The sequence below is a fragment of the Mustela erminea genome, chromosome 11 (assembly GCF_009829155.1).
Source record: "Mustela erminea isolate mMusErm1 chromosome 11, mMusErm1.Pri, whole genome shotgun sequence".
Classification (NCBI taxonomy): domain Eukaryota; kingdom Metazoa; phylum Chordata; class Mammalia; order Carnivora; family Mustelidae; genus Mustela; species Mustela erminea.
The window spans coordinates 15,046,032-15,062,543 of NC_045624.1; the positions used below are offsets into that span (position 1 = coordinate 15,046,032).

General features: G+C 34.6%; 1 protein-coding gene across 4 annotated transcripts in view; it reads right to left on the reverse strand.

Moving 5' to 3' along the window:
• The window catches only part of TRIM24 (tripartite motif containing 24), a 99,407-nt gene that overhangs the window by 30,380 nt on the left and 52,515 nt on the right, over positions 1-16,512 (reverse strand). For all 4 annotated transcript variants that reach the window (XM_032304208.1, XM_032304207.1, XM_032304206.1 and 1 more), the window contains exons 4-7: positions 11,438-11,570; positions 6,057-6,173; positions 3,120-3,234; positions 340-486 (exon numbers count right to left, since the gene is read on the reverse strand). In XM_032304208.1, the coding sequence (XP_032160099.1) occupies positions 340-486; positions 3,120-3,234; positions 6,057-6,173; positions 11,438-11,570 (512 nt within the window). The remainder of the gene's footprint in view (positions 1-339; positions 487-3,119; positions 3,235-6,056; positions 6,174-11,437; positions 11,571-16,512) is intronic.

Consider the following 16,512-nt stretch of genomic DNA (forward strand, 5'->3'; position numbering starts at 1 on the left):
GTGTCTGACACACTATAGGTGATCAAGAAACATTTACTATTATCATTGTTTTTGGTATTAAGTGTAATAGCCACTGAGAGAAAACCTGGAAAAGAGTAAGACAGGAATGACTATGGTAGATTAAAACTGAAGTCACACCTAAACCATGGCAGTTAATATATTTTTTAAAACCAAAATATTTTGATTAAAATTAGAAATAGGTAAAAAATATAGAACTAGATAAAGGGCAATGAAGTACAAATAGACTAACGAACATTTCTGAATGTTAAATATTCTAATACCGCCACTGTTTCTCTGTGTTTTGATGGTATGCGAAATGCATTATTCAGTCTATCTTACCAGTCGCTTGCTATAAAGTAACGCTGTACTGCTGCCACTGGAAACTGCCCATTTAGAGAAATGCATGACATGCTCCAACTGTTTAGAAAGCCCAGCCACTTCCTGTTGTTGTTGCATAAGTTTCATGCGATGGTCCTTGGCAAGGCTCTGAAAAGAAGAAAATTTCAACATTTGTCTTGCATATAACATATTTTAATTGTCATTTTCAGATTACCAAATTACCAAATACCACCTCTGAGAACTCAAATGATAGAAACTTAAAATATGCTTAGTGGTTTTCTCCCTCGGTATGAAGGATTGCTCTCATTGCCCCAAAAACCCGTGCCCCAAACACTGTGGAGCTTCTGCTGCTGCCACCATCACCACTGCTATCACTGCCCCCGCAACCCCACTCCAGACCCTTGGTCTAGTAGTTGGACATATTCTGCAAATTTAGGTCTCTGTTCATGTAACTTCTAATATCCAAAAAGGGACAAAAGTCATGGATTAACTACGATACAGTAAACGCCTGTTAAATTCAATACTCACAAATAAAATAGATGTATCATCCAGCAATCTAATAAAATTACCAGATCACACGATTTGTGCAATCACAGGGTTTCGCCTTTTCAGGCATTCTAGTCTTGACTGCAACCACTTTGTGGCCAGTCATGCCATATGGTAGACAACATTTATACTTTGTATGTAGTTAGAAAGGGGTATGTTTTTTGTCTATTGAGAATTACTTGGGAGCCAATTGATAAAACGACTAGAAGTTCCAAAGCATTCTCAGAAAAACTACATAAAAGCAGAGTAAAGACTATCTCTAAGCAAAGCACACAAGCAAGAACACAGATTAATCAAAAGTAGAGAGCCCTGGGGGTGCTTGGGCAGCTCAGTCGGTTAAGCGTCTAGCTGGTATCAGCACAGATCATGATCTCAGGGTCCTGGGATAGAACCCTGCATCCAACTCTGTGTTTAGCGGGGAGTCTGCCTGGGACTTTCTCTCTCCCACTGCCCTTCGCCTGTTCATATGTGCATGTTCTAAAATAAATAAATAAAATCTTAAAAACAAAAAGGAGAGAGTACTGAACTTGGGTTATTTTAAAATTCTCTATCCAAAAGTCTTAAGGAAAAAGGAAAACAATAGAGTTTTGTACTGATCCTTAAGTTTAAAAATAAAAATTGCTACACTCCAATATGGATTTATATTCTCATTTTTAAAAAATGAACCTAGATCCTGACCCTAGTCAATTTCAAATTTGGAAAATACACAGGTGCTGAAGTGAATTAAGGGAAAAACTGCAATGACAGTCAATTTTAGTCAAATTTAGAGATTACTTACTTTTTACAGTGGTCAGAAATAGCCTAAATGTTTCTTTAGAGACATACCAGAAAGAATGTAAGTTTTGTTGACTTTGGGAGAGGCTGTACATTGACAATAAGAAGCCTTAGTTACTTGGGTCTTCTATGGTAACAACTATTTGAGCCAATTTCTGGATTCTTAGGTAAAAGTGGCTGCATTTGTTTAAGAAGGATTCTGTGAACCAGGAGAAGGGATATGAGGACCAGAGGCATATTTAAAAGGTGTTATAAAAACTGTAAGTCAATAAAGTTGATTATAAATAATGCTGAGGACTAGGTTCTTCATTCCTAGAGATTTGGGATCTGGTCATCTTTTGTTATCTTCAAGTGATTCTGATTTACAGAGAAGTCTAGAAAGAGCCACAGCAATGCATGCACTGCTAATCTCTGAGAAAGCAAATCTAAGTGAGGTCTCATTTTAAGCGGAACTTGGAAAACCTTGTTTAAAATGGTTCTTTAAAGAAAAAAATAATCACAGAACCTTGAAAAAATAGTTCCTGTAAATAAGGCTGTCTGGACAGAACACTTCTTCACTAAATAAGTATCTGTTTTCAAAAGAACAACAATTTTAGTCTTTGTTTCCTGTATGTCTGATAAGCCATGGGAATGATCATGCTTTCCCAGGAGGGATAGGACTCCATGGGACAAAGACCTTATAATTTTGTCAACTACAAAATAAAGAGTCTGAACTAAATTATTTCTAGGAGTGGTTCCCCCCCCATCTTCAAACATCAGAATTCTAATTCTCTTCTCACTGTAAATTGCTTGCTTTACTGTGAATTCTTTCTGCACCAATACACTAAAGAATACTAAAATACCATGCAATTAATATTACGTTAATATACCATGGAGAAGCTGTAACCTCATATTATTTGGAGTCAAACACTGACTTTGGATCCTGACCTTCATTAATGTAATAAAGCCCATGAAGACCATAATATCTTTCTTCCCATTGTGAGAAACAACTATCTTAAGTGCCTTGAGCATCCCTTACTACATACTGCTTTTACAGTCAAGACTGTAAAACGTTGAAAGTAGGAGACACGTCCTTTTATCTAATTTCTCATCAGGTTAAATGTTTATGTTTCAAAATGAAATACAGCCTTGTTATCTTTCTAAAAATTTTTGCTCAATTGTACTGCTTCAGGGATCCAAAACTGTCATTTCAATGAATCTAAAATGATTAATCCCTTCAACATTTTACAGAGCTCTTTCTTGAAGAAGCATTGTGCTTTGTGTTACCAAGTACACACTAAGCCATAAACTCTGAGCTACAATGCAGAATCCGGCAAAAGAAAACTCGGGAATGGAGAAGTATTATTGAGTCATAAGTGGAAACAATTATATGAAAAAGGCGGGGATTCCAAATTCACAAATACATGAGAAAATACTATATTAAATTGCTATAATATACTGTCCCATTAACAGTAACTTACCTCAAGCTGGTGCAGTAGAGCTTTTCCTTTTTTATTTATTTCTACCATCAATGTAAATATAGCAACTTTAATATCCTGTTCCACCTGCTTTTGATTTTGATTTACTTCAATTATCCTGAAAATTAAATGAAAGGGGGAAAAATCTAAAATCTAAGGCAGAAGATTGTTTTACAATATTTAAAATTGATTTTTTAATGTGTAATTTAGGCCAAAATGTTTTCAACTCTAAAAAGCTCAGCTGTTTCTAAGGGTCCTTCAGTTTAAATTGACTTTCTTGAAGATGACATAGCAGAAATGTAATTCTTCTGAAAGACACAGTCACTTAATTCAATCTTAAAACCAAAATGTATAAAATTGCAAGAGAATGAACACATTTTAAGAAAATATGGTTTGGAAAGGTCATGATGAAAATCATCCAAGCAAATCAATACTTGGCCTAAAAGGTCAGACAAAAAAATGATTTATAAACAAGAAAACCATGACTCTGAAAGTGTTCGATTATATCTACTATAACTAAGAAGTTAGGAAAGTGTAAATGGGTCACCCCTAGTCATCTGAACAGCTACGCACTCATTATACCTGCACAGAGGCAAAGAGAACAACAGTAGTTTGCTACTTTTAATAACACATTTGTCTTAAAATAAGCAGCTAAATACTACTTTATGTTTCATCAACTACCATGTACAGTTTCTCCTTTGATTAGAGAAAATGGAAAGCTGTTTTCATGGAGATTGAGATAGACAGAAAGAAAATACATAGCATCATACCAGACTATCTTATAGAAGCAGAAGAGAATAATGGGACACCCACTAAACATTTTGAGATAAATTAAGTTTCATTTCTCCAGTATGCTTCTCTAATAGTTACCCACTGAAACTTAAAACCAATAGGGCATAGATTTTACTCTTTTGCAAATTCTTTAAGGTAGTTAACTAGCACCAACATTGGCTAGAAGATTAAGAAACTCAGTACTGGGAAGTGAACAATCCCCTGAAACAAAACAAACCCCAAAAAACTAATTTAAATCCTCATGATGGTTGAACATGATGAAAAAAGGACAAGCAATGCTGTGTTTGCACATGCATAAAAATGAATTAATACCAAAGTAAGCCATACCCGTAAATGGAATCCTTTTATAATCAGGTAATCTATACAGATATGAGCAATTAGCACCTAATCCAAGGATTCTTTAAGTCTTAGCACAATTCAAAAACCAAAATCCTTCCATTCAATAACGTATGACTTTGTAAAAACAGCATAAACCACTAATAGAAAGGCAAAAAAGCAGATGTGGAGAATTCACACTACCTGATTTGAAGACTTACTATAAAAAGCTACAGTCATGAAGAAAGTGGGGGTGTATTGGCAAAAAAGAAAAACACAAGGGAACAGACAGAGTTCAGAAGTAATCTTATACATATGTTGTCAACTGATTTTCTACAAAGGAATCAAAGCAATAATAACAAAATAAAAGAAGTGTAGGAACAAATGAACATCTGTATGTTACAAAAAAGTGAACTTTGGCTTATAGCTCACACCATGTACATGAGAGAATAAGATAAAAGTCAAGAATACAGTCTGTCAAGGGTGGATCTTTTACACAAAATTAGTTATTTTACACTTGCTACTACCATTTGCCATTTAGAAGTACCCAGAACTCCCTCTCTCTTCAACATTCCATAAATTCCTTTACAAATTTTCAACTACTCAGAAACTTTTAAACCCACCACTTACTCTATTTGGCAAAAATAGTATTATGATTAGAATATGGTAAATGAAACAGTATTTGGTTAACATAGTTGTTATGTGAAAAAGAAAGGTAAAATGAAATGAGAACTGATAAAAATAATAAAAACAAAAGATACACAATAGAACTGTTATTATCACAATAAATAAAAATGGGTATAATACTGAAGCACCAAGAAGAGGGTAAATTTAAGAATATCTTTAAAAGAATTAAACCAGAGAATTCCTTGGAAAAAATTTCCACCATAGCCATGATCCAAAATGATAAGTATAACAGATTATGATGATTGGTCTTAAGGAAGATGAGCCACAAAAGACTTTTTCTCTGTGAGTAGCATTCAAATCCCCTGTGAGGACTCTCTTATTCAGGCTCTTTCTAAAAAGCATTTCTTGATTTATTTAGATAATGATGGGTTTCTTTTGTATGCAGAACAACAAAAGAAGGGAGATACAGGATTTCACAGGTGTTGTAAAGGTTGTAAATCTGTCAATGTGGGTTCCAAATGGGATAAAAAAATGCGGAGGCTAGACCAACTCTTCCACATGGTTAGTGGTTTAGTCCCCTAATCACCGAATTGTGATATATGAGCCTCTGGACAGTTGAAGAGAAGGACTCCAAAACGCGTAACGGCTAATATGTAGAAACGATGTCAGTATTGTCTCTGATAAGGAACAAAAGGTGTGTGAAACTGGTCAATGATCCCTGTTTCCTGGTGTCCTAAGATCTCCACTTTATTGCAGTTAAAAGTTGACACCCCAGAGAAGGCATCTCAAAGTTTGCCAACACTTAAAAAAGCTATTTGATATATATATATAATCAAGTATTAAAGTATTTAACAATACTGGCAAAAGCAGCTGATTTTGTTTTTAAATCCTGGCATTTCTTCAAAATTTGAAACACTAGATAATTATAAATTATCAATATCTGCCAGATAAATGAGCCATTACTCAATGTAGTTTATTACAGTAACAGTTTTGAAATTTCATGGCTGAAAAGAATGCTTTCCAGTCCAGTTTCCAGAAACCCAAAGTTTCTGGAGAAGTCTTCTAAGCTATGTGTTATTAGAGCCATCTAACAAGCTTACTTGGACCTACTTCACCATGAACTAAGTAAAATGTCTATTCTCAAAGTGAATATACTTAATATCTTATATAAAGATGACTTTAATAACACCACAAATGTAAATTTACCTGTTTTGGATCTGATTTCCTGTGAATTTTATGTATTTTGTTTTTTCCATCAATTTGGTGATTAGTGTATCTATGATCACTTTCTGATTCTGAAAAGCTTCTTCTATAAATTGATATCTGGAAAGACAAGTAAACAAGCCAATTATTTCAAGCTAATATATCTAAAATGAGGAAAAGCTACCACACAGAAGCTATTTAAGATTATAAAAGACATAGTAACAATAATCTTTAAAAACAAAAACAAAAACAAAAAAACACAACAAACCTCTAAATGTCCCTAGAAGGGAGGTTTTTCATGCTTTCAAAGTTTTCCCTAAGAAAAAGGGAGTTGTTACAGATATTAGTCATGGATACTCTTAAATTACTTTGGAAACTTGGAGAAGATACACATCTACCATTCATAGTTTTAGCGTCCTAGACAGTTCAGTTGGCTGACCTGGCAAAAAGTAATCACAGATATTTAAGTAGATTTATTTACTATTTTGCATTTTTACAATTATAAGAGTTTGATACTATAAACATAAAGATCACTTTTAAACATTAGGTAGTCATGCCACAGAGGGCACAAATATATGCCTTTGGGAAAAATGGAAGAATAAGAAACACTCTTGATGTTATGCCTTGTATGCAATAATGCTTTAACCAACATACAATACAGCACTTAAAAAATTTAACTTGGAAGTCAAGGTGAGAGCCTCTGACAAACTATGCAGATAACTCAAGAGTAGCTCCAGGGAAACAGTAATATAGAAGATTACCAGTATTACTAATTTTTCATAAGATGCATAAAATACAGTATTTTACATAGTATGATTTAAAAGTGCAAGCACACTTAAATCAGTATTATACACAGCGTTGCCAGCACTAGAAAAAAAGGGGAACATAGTTAATAATTGTTGGATTTCCTTCATACATAATGCACTCTTTGGGACCCTGGTCAGTGTAATGTTAAATGAAATGGTCAAAATGGTAATTGTTATCTTGTTCCTAAATTCAATCTAAAAATTTCCAATATTCTAGTTCTTTTAGTAGATAATTTTTGCCAGATATAGGAAATTTCCTTTATTCCTCATTTGCTAAGATCTTCTATCACAGGTGTGTGTGCGTGTATTTACAGAATGTTTCTTCTGTCTCCTGAAATCATCATGTATTTTTCCCTTTATTCTCTTGATATGAATTACACGAAAGATTTTCAAATGTTAAATGAACTGTACCCCTAGAACAAAGCCAACTTGGTTGCAGTTATATTGCCTGAAACGCACAGTATTATTGGATTTGGTTTCCTACTTCATTTCTTAGAATTTTCACATTCATTTCATGGGTGAGACTAGTCTGTCATTTTCTATTTTTATTCCCCATAAAACAAGTCGGAGAGAATTCATTCTTTCATCATTCTCTGCAAGGTTGTATGTACTTAAAGGTGTTATTTTTTACCACACATATGTTGCTGATACATCAATTAAGTCATATGGGTCTGTAGTTTTGTGAGAAAGTTACAAATTACGGATTTACATTAAAGGGCTATTCTGATTTTCTAGCTTATCGTGTGCTAGTTTGGTAAGTTGTATTTTCTAAGAATTATCCTCTTTCAAGTTAAAATTTTCCTATCTATTGACAGATATCCTTTTCATAATTTTAAATGTCTTTAGAGATGTATTGATGCCCCCTTCTTCTCCTGGCATCCATCAGGTGGGTCTGTTCTCAGTCACTTGTAAAGGAATTTGTCAATTTACTAGTCTTCAGAATGATCGGATTTTTGACTTTGCTTCATTAATGCCTGCCCTTATCATGTCCTTTTCTCCACTTACTTTAGGTTTAATATACTCTTTTTCTAATTTGAGATAAATGTTTAGTTTTTATCCTTACTATCTACTTTTACTTTTTATCCTTACTATCTACTATATATATTTCATGATAAATATTTACCTTTCATCATGGCCTTAACAATATATTTAGGATATTATTTCCATTATCATTCAGATAAAAATACTTTCTGATATCCACTGGGATTTCTTCTTTGCTGCTTTATGTAGATTTATTTCTAACTGCCTATTTTGAAATAATTTCCAAGTTAAATCTGCAATGGTACAGAGATCTATACCTTTACATAGCTTGGTTTTTCAAATATTGATTCATAGCTATTTAACACCTTAATAATCAGTATGCATTTCCTAAACACATAGTATTATTATTCAATCACAGTATAATAAAGAAAATGGACACTGAGATAATACTCTCACCTATTCTACACATCATATTCTAGTTACATCATTTGTTTCAGTCATGTTCTCTCGATCACTTTCTCCCTTCTAGTCTAGGTTGCAGTATGGGATCACTCATTGCTACATTTAGCTTTCATTATGAATTTCATTTCTTCATTTTCAAGTTTTTGGAGAATTGTCTCATCTATTCTTATCTTCTAGATTTAACTGTATTGAGTTTATGCAAGACTTTGTATGATTTTAACCCTCTGAAATTTAAGACTGCCTTGACATTTAGTCAATTAAATTTTTTTCTTTTGCTCTTTGAAAAGAGTATGTATTATTAGGTGCAGTGTTCCTAATGTTCAGTCTTTGCTAATTAGATTATTTGAATCTTACTGAAATATCCTGATTTTTAATCTGTTTTGTAAATTACTGAAAAAAGTATGTTAAAATTTCCCACTATATGGATTTGTCTTTTTTAAGTTCTGTCATTTTTGTTATATATTTTAAGCCTAAGGGCACATATATATTTAGAACTGTTATATCTTTTAAATGAAGACAGCCTTCTATTGTATAACGTATCTCTCTTTATCTCAAACAAGGCACTGTGATATAACAGCATGCCTCTGGTTAGTGTTTGCGTAGCACATCTTTTCCCATTATTCTTTCCATATACTTAGGTTTTAGTTGTTCTTCTTATAAAAAGCAAATAGCAGATTTTCTATTCTCTTTCTTATCCAGGGTGAAATCTTTTAATTTGGAACATTTTATCCATTTATACTTATTATAGTTACAAATACACTTACAGATTTACCAACTTACCAAGACCTTATTCAAGCCCATCCGTTGTCTTTTTTGGGCTGTGTTTAGATGGATTAATTATTCCACTTCCCCTCTCTGTTAACTCTGATAATCATAGACACTTTCACTATTCTTTTAGTGATTACTCTAAACATAACAAAATATAGCTCTGGACTTACCATCTAAAATTAATTTGTACTTTTTTACCCTCTTGAATCCTAGAACACGAACTCCATATCCTAACACGTCTGTTGTATAATACACACACACGACACACACCAGTAAGACCTATTTGTTTCATAAGTCAACATTTACTTAGATTTACTCATATGTACCTTTTTAACTGCTCTTCTTTCCACCATGCATTAACAACCATTTCTCTTTTGCCTAAGGTATATTTTAGTGAGGGTTTACTGGGGATATATTATTCTAGTTTATTTTGTCTGAAAACGTCTTTCATTAATCTTCATTTTAAAAATTTTTCACCAAGTATAAATTATTTTCTTTTTGTACTTTAAAAATATTTCTTTTGATCCTGCTGGGGATTTATGGGGCTTCCTAAATATGGGCTAGACATCTTTCTTCAGTATTACCACATTCTAAGCCATTATATTCTGTCCTTAAATGTTGCTTCCTTCCCATTCCCTCTCTCTTTTCTCCTTCTTGGGCCCCAGTTACACCCTGGTTTACTTCTACTTCCCATCCTTCTGTTTACCAGGCTTCATTCTGGCTATTTTCTTACTTTTCTTTTAGTCCATTAATTCTCATTTCCCGCATGCCAAATCTGTTCTAGCCACTAATGAGTTAATTCCAGTTACGGTAATTTTCAGTTCTCATTCTTTTTTATAGTTTTCAGTTCTCTACTCAAATTTTCTATTTTGTCTCTTATCTTTAATATGTAAAGATGTGGCCCTAGGCGTCTTTTTATATTATTTGTTGTATCTGCTAGGTTTTGTTCACATTGTTTAATCTTCTAGAATACTTGATTACTTCTAATTATGTGTTGGATCATTTTGCAAAATTCATTACTGAATAAATTTAAGGCAGAAGATGATGTTTTCTCTCTTCAGGAAGGATTTATGCCTTGGGGCACCAGCAGTATGATTTCCATTTACTCTGTCTTTGGGTACCGAAAAAAATTTGATGCTAAGGCTTCAGTCCCACTCAGGAACTATTTGTAGCTAGTTTGTCTTAACTGTAATAGTGTAGACTTTCAGGATTCCAAATCAAGGCAAGGTGAAGCCTTCAACCCCTGTAACCCCTGAACTCCAATTTCTATCTTCCCAGCCCTGTGGCCTAGCAGAAGTTTTCCCCAATCTGGTAAATGCCTCAATGGGGAAAAAAACTCCTATCATAACTCTGTCCCCATTCCAACCCCATCAAGTAATTCTTTACTAATAAGATCTAAACTTTTTTATTAATGACTCCTGTAGTTTCTCCAGGTTTTCTAGTTATCCTCACTGATATTGTTTGGTCTAAATTGCCTAGTCTGCCATTACTGGAACTCTAGGCGAATTTTTTTTTCTTTTTTCTTTTTTTTTAGTTTTTATTTAAATTCCAGTTAGTTACCATACAGTAAAATAGTATTAGTTTCAGGTGTACAATTTAGTGATTCAACACTTACATACAACACCCAGTGCTCATCACAAGTGCCCACCTTAATCCCCATCACCTATTTAATCCATCCCTCCCCCTACTCTCTGATAAACATCAGTTTGTGAGATTAGACTATTTTAAGCAATTTTATTTGTATCAATCAGAATCCTACTATTTTAAATAAATTAGTGGTTGCTAACTCAATTGCCTATGGGAAGTCAGATTTAAAAGTAAGCCTCAGTAGGAATCATGATGAATTGGGAAAGGCATGCCTCATTCTACAGAACACGAAAATGAATTCCATCCGAATGCTGACATGCAAGGGGCCCACAGCCATAACAGATTTCATTTTCTCAAAACCCCAAAGATCTAATTTTTTTTTTCTTAATCTAAAATCTCCTCATTTTACAAACAACAATTTGGCAACAAATTCCATTTATTTTCACATAGTGTGTAGGCCAGTGGTTCTCAACTCAGGGTGATTTTGTTCTGTAGGGCATCTGGCAATATCTGGAGACATTTTTGTTTGTTACATGGGGAGGATATTACTGGGATCTAGTGAATACAGGTCAAAGATACAGCCAAACACCATTCAATGCAGCAGAAATGCCCCCCCACAACAACTATTAATAGTGCCCAAGTTGAAAAATCCTGGAACAAGCCAACATACGGCCGGCCAAACAAAACTTTGCTAACTGTCATTTGGCTGGGGCGCCAGCAGTCCTCTATTCCTCATAAAGTTTATTACGTACGTAAATATATAATTAAAGATGCCAGTACCTATGCTCTTTATGCTCTAATAACTGGCAGTCCCGGCATGTCAGTTTATCACATGTTTCACAGTAAAGCTTCAGCTGCTCCTTCTTATGAAAAGGACAAAACACTGGTCGCTGACTGGTCACTCCAACTGCCTCTGTAGAAACAATGGGATGAAAATTAATGTAATTGAATACTATATAATTATTGGATTATTCATTTAAATTTGAACCCATTAAGATTAAAAGAGGGCGCCTGGGTGGCTCAGTGGGTTAAGCCTTTGCCTTTGGCTCAGGTCACGATCTCAGGGTCCTGGAATCAAGCCCCGCATTGGGCTCTCTGCTCAGTGGGGAGCCTGCTTCTGCCTCTCTCTCTACCTGCCTCTCTGCCTACTTGTGATCTCTCTGTCAAATAAATAAATAAAATCTTTAAAAAAAAAAAAAAAGATACAAAAGAGCCATAACAGTTTCTGACACCATCACTACTACTAGTCTTTATATATATTAAAATAGCATTGTCTGGTGACAGATGGCAGCTACGCCTGTGGTGAGCACAACATATTATACAGACTTGTCACATCACTATGTTGTACACCTGAAACTTATGTAACATTATGTCAACTATACTTCAATTAAGAGAAGAAAGAAGAAATAAAATATTAACTATTCCTAGCATTTTAGAAGGAAAAAATAAATATGCTTTTCTTTCCAGAAATCCAAATTAACTCAAGAGAAAAACAAAGTATGTAGTTAAAAATACGCTTAATGGAATTTAAAAGTCTTTAAGAAAATAGCCCAGGTAAGTGAGTGTGAACCAACTGGATGTTTTCTACTCCAAATATGGGAGGAAACAGTTTTAAATGGAGCTCAGAGAATCTAATAAAATGTATAAACTGTGATGAAAAAGTTGTTTTCCTACTTTTGTAAAAATCCTTACAGAGGGTACCCATTAACACATAAATAATCAGCTTATACTATGTACTATAGTCCTCCATGGAACTTCTTTTTAATTCTTTCTTTCTTAAGAGAGAGCACACAAGTGGTGGTGGGAAGAAAGGGAGAGAAAGAATCTCAAGCAGGCTCCATGCCCAACATGGAGCAGGATAGGGGGCTGAGTCTCACGACACTGAGACCACAACCCAAGCTGAAATCAAGAGTCCTTGATTAACTAACTAAGACACCCAAGCACCCCAGCCATTTGACTAACTTCTTAATGGTTACCCAGAGTGACAGTAAAACTGAGCAACGCTTATGTTATAATGTTAAAGTTAAAAAAATCACAATACAAATGATTGCTTCAACAGTAAATACCAGTTATTTCACTAAATCAAAGGAAAAACCCAAACATTTCAGAAATAATTCCACATTCCAGCAATAACCACTATTAATAACCTGGTATGTTTTCTTCTGGTTGTTTTTCTACATATATAACTACATACATTAGTAGGTACTTTGTTTTATAAAATTTTAAAAAATGCTATTACACACACTGTCTTGTAAGATCTATTCACTTAACTCTTAAATACCTTTCTTATTTTATTTTAGTTTGAGAGCGTACTGGTGTGAGGGCTCACACATACGAGCAGGAGGAATGGCAGAGAGAGAGAGAGAGAGAGAATCTCAAGACCATCCACGCTGAGTGTGGAGCCGGACATGGGGCTCAATCTCATCACCCTGAGATCATGACCCAAGCCCCCAAATCAAGAGTTGGATGCTTCACTGAATGAGCCACCCAGGCACTCCTCTTAGAAACCTTTCAGTGAGTAAACAGATCAACTTATTTATTAACTGCACAGTATTTCATCAAATGAATACAACCTCTGCTGTGAACATTTGAAGATTTCTCATTTTTCAATATTGTATGATAATGCTAAAATAAACATATGAAATTTGTAAGTCATTGAATGTTTACACAGATAAATTCCAAGTAGCAGAACTGTTGGGTCAAAAAGTGATTTATACAAACGTAAGTACATTATCTTCCAAAAAATTATACCAATTCATACTCTTACGAGTGTAGAGTGGCTGTTACCTACTTTACTAAGTGTTTTGTCAGTATTTTTAATCTTCGCCAATCTCGTAGGGGGAAAAAAAAAGATTTCACCATCTTTGGACATATTTCTTTAATAATTGAGATAGAACAACTTTTCACATTCATTAATCATTTGTATTTCTTTTAAGAATTGTCTGTTCATGTGGCCCCTGGGTGGCTCAGCTGTTAAACATCTGCCTTCAGCTCAGGTCATGATCCCAGGGTCCTGCGATCGAGCCCTGCATCAGGCTCCCTGCTTTGCAGGGAGCCTGCTTCTCCATCTCCCACTCCCTCTGTTGTGTCCCCTCTCTCACTTTGTCTGTCTGTCAAATAAGTAAATAAAATCTTAAAAAAAAAAAAAAAAAGAATGGTCTGTTCATAACTCTACAACTTTTCCATCCAACTGTCTTTCTTACCAATTTGTAGATACATTTGATATATTGCTTGCCAAAGACTTTACAAATATTTTCTCCAGTCTGACTTGGTTTATGGTATTTTTCCAATAGATCCTTGAAACATTTTATAGAAAAATTAATTTTTTAGTTTTAGAGAACTGCTTCTAGAAAGGCTTCTCCCTAATTATAAGTGTTAACTTTCTTTCTCTTATAGTGAAATTTTATGGTTTCTTTTTTTAATATAAATTTTATATTTATCTGACATTTCATATACAATTGACCTTGAACAACATGGGTTTTAAGTGCATGGGTCCACTTATACATGGTTTCTTTTTGACAAACACAGTATGGTTACTATAAATGTATTTTCTCTTCTTCATGGCTTTCTTAACATTTTCTTTTCTCTAGCTTACTTTGTAAGAACACTGTATGCAACACACACACGCACACACACACACAACCACACACACTTCTTACAAAATGTGTTTTGGGGCAACTGAATGGCTCAGCTGATTAAGCATCTGACTTCAAATCAGCTCACGATCTCAGAGCCCTGAGTTAAGCTCCCTGCTGAGCAGAAAGTCTGCTGGTCTCTCTGCCTCCTCCACACGTGTGCACGCCTGCACGTGTATGTGTACTCACACTCCCCCTCCCAAACAAATCAGTAAAAATTTTTAAAGAAATGTATTAATTGACTGTTATCAGTAAGGTTTCTAGTCAATAGTAGGCTACTAGTAGTAAAGTTTTGGGGAGTCAAAGGTTTATGTGATTTTCGACTGCACAGGGGTCAGCACCCCTAAGTCTCATGCTGTTCAAGATCAGTTGTACTATCAAAATTTACAAAACCTTGCATGTGTGTTGGCACATAGAATGAGTTCACAGACTCACATTTTCTGATAATAAAACTACAAAGTTGAAACGGGAAACAAAAATATCCAAGCAATGGGAACATTTTCTTTTTCCTTTCAATGAATTCTTGGGTTCATAATAACCACACTGTTAAGCAACTTGGCTTTCTGCATTTAATATACATCATGGCCTTCTTTCCATATCATTAGATTTATAACCTACCAAAGTGGAAAATAACAAATGCAAAAATTCATAAATCTTCAATTGCATGGTAATCATAAATGCAGAATACTTAGTTTTTTGTTTTTGTTTTTTTAAATTAAGTAGGTTCCACACCCAATGTGGGGCTTGAACTCACCATCCTGAGATCAAGAGCTGCATGCTCTACCCATTGAACCAGACAGGTGCCCCCCTACATGCAGAATATTAAAAATATAGTAAATCTAAGTGACAGATTATATCAAGCTTTAAACACTTACAACTCTACAAAAGATAAAAATAAATATCAAGTATTTATGTCAAAGAAGTTAGTAATAGAACTTTAAAATAAAATAAGGGTAAGAATTAAAAATTCTTGGGAGAAAATTTTGGGAGAATTAAAAATAACGAACTAAAAATATATAAAGGATATTCAGATAAATTTCAAAGCTTCTTCTGTGAAAAAAAACAAGAGAATAACCTACTATCTAGTCCCATCAAAATCCAGGCAAAAATGCTTAAAACTCTTATGAAAGAAGGAAAATAATTAGAGAAAATTAGCAATATGGTAAAAGATTATTAAAAGCACAACACATCAAGACCAAATGCAATTAATTCTAGCAATGCAACAAAAATGGCTCAGTATCAGTAATGTGAATATCCTCACAGCTCCCCTGTACCCTTCTCCTTGGTGTGCATGTCATCTGGCCATCATGGTAGATAGAGTGACCATACATCTTTAGTTGGCTTAGGACATTCTGGGTTTGTGTCCACTCTTCAACAGTAACTATAGAGCTTTTGGTTTAGGGAATTAGAACATCATAAGCCCCCTTTAAGGACTTCGTTGACTTATCAAAGAATTTAGATCCTAACTCAGTCATCTTCCTAGTCTTCAGTGTCACCATCACTCTGGATGATTCAGAAATCCACATAGATTACCACATAAAAACAAGTCTCTCAGACTTTCTCATCTCCAGAGACCTAGACTCCATTTTAGCTCCTCACATCATGGTCCCACTCTAGACTTTTGATTGTCCGTAACTATGCCATTTCTATAATCATAAATTCAAACATCCACTCTAGTAACTTCTACTTCCTAACTTTCCAATTCTTAACTACTCTCAATGTAACTCAAGGATCTCTAGATTCCTAATAATTCTTTCACTCTATCAACTGACACTATCAACTTCATTTCCTTTATACAGTTAAAAAAAAATCCTTCATTTTAGTAAATGGCATTGTTTGTACCTTTTACTCTACTGAACTTCTGCAAGGTGTATGCAGCTAAACCCAAACCCTAAGTAAGATAAATTCTTCTCTATACCCACATGCACACTGCTGAGGCCCAATGGAGAAGTTTTCTTTTTATTTATTTTTTTAAAGTTTTTATTTATCTATTCCTGTCAGACAGAGAAAGAGGCAGAGGGAGAAGCAGGCTCCCCACGAAGCAGGAAGTCAGATGCGGGACTTGATCCCAGGGCCCTGGGAATCGCAACTTGAACAAACAGCAGATGCTGAACCAATTGAGCCACCCAGATGCACAGGATGGAGGTAGTTTTAAGGCCTATACATCAAATGTAACCTGGATGCTACCAAACAATCTGTTTCTGAAGCTGGAGCTCTCTT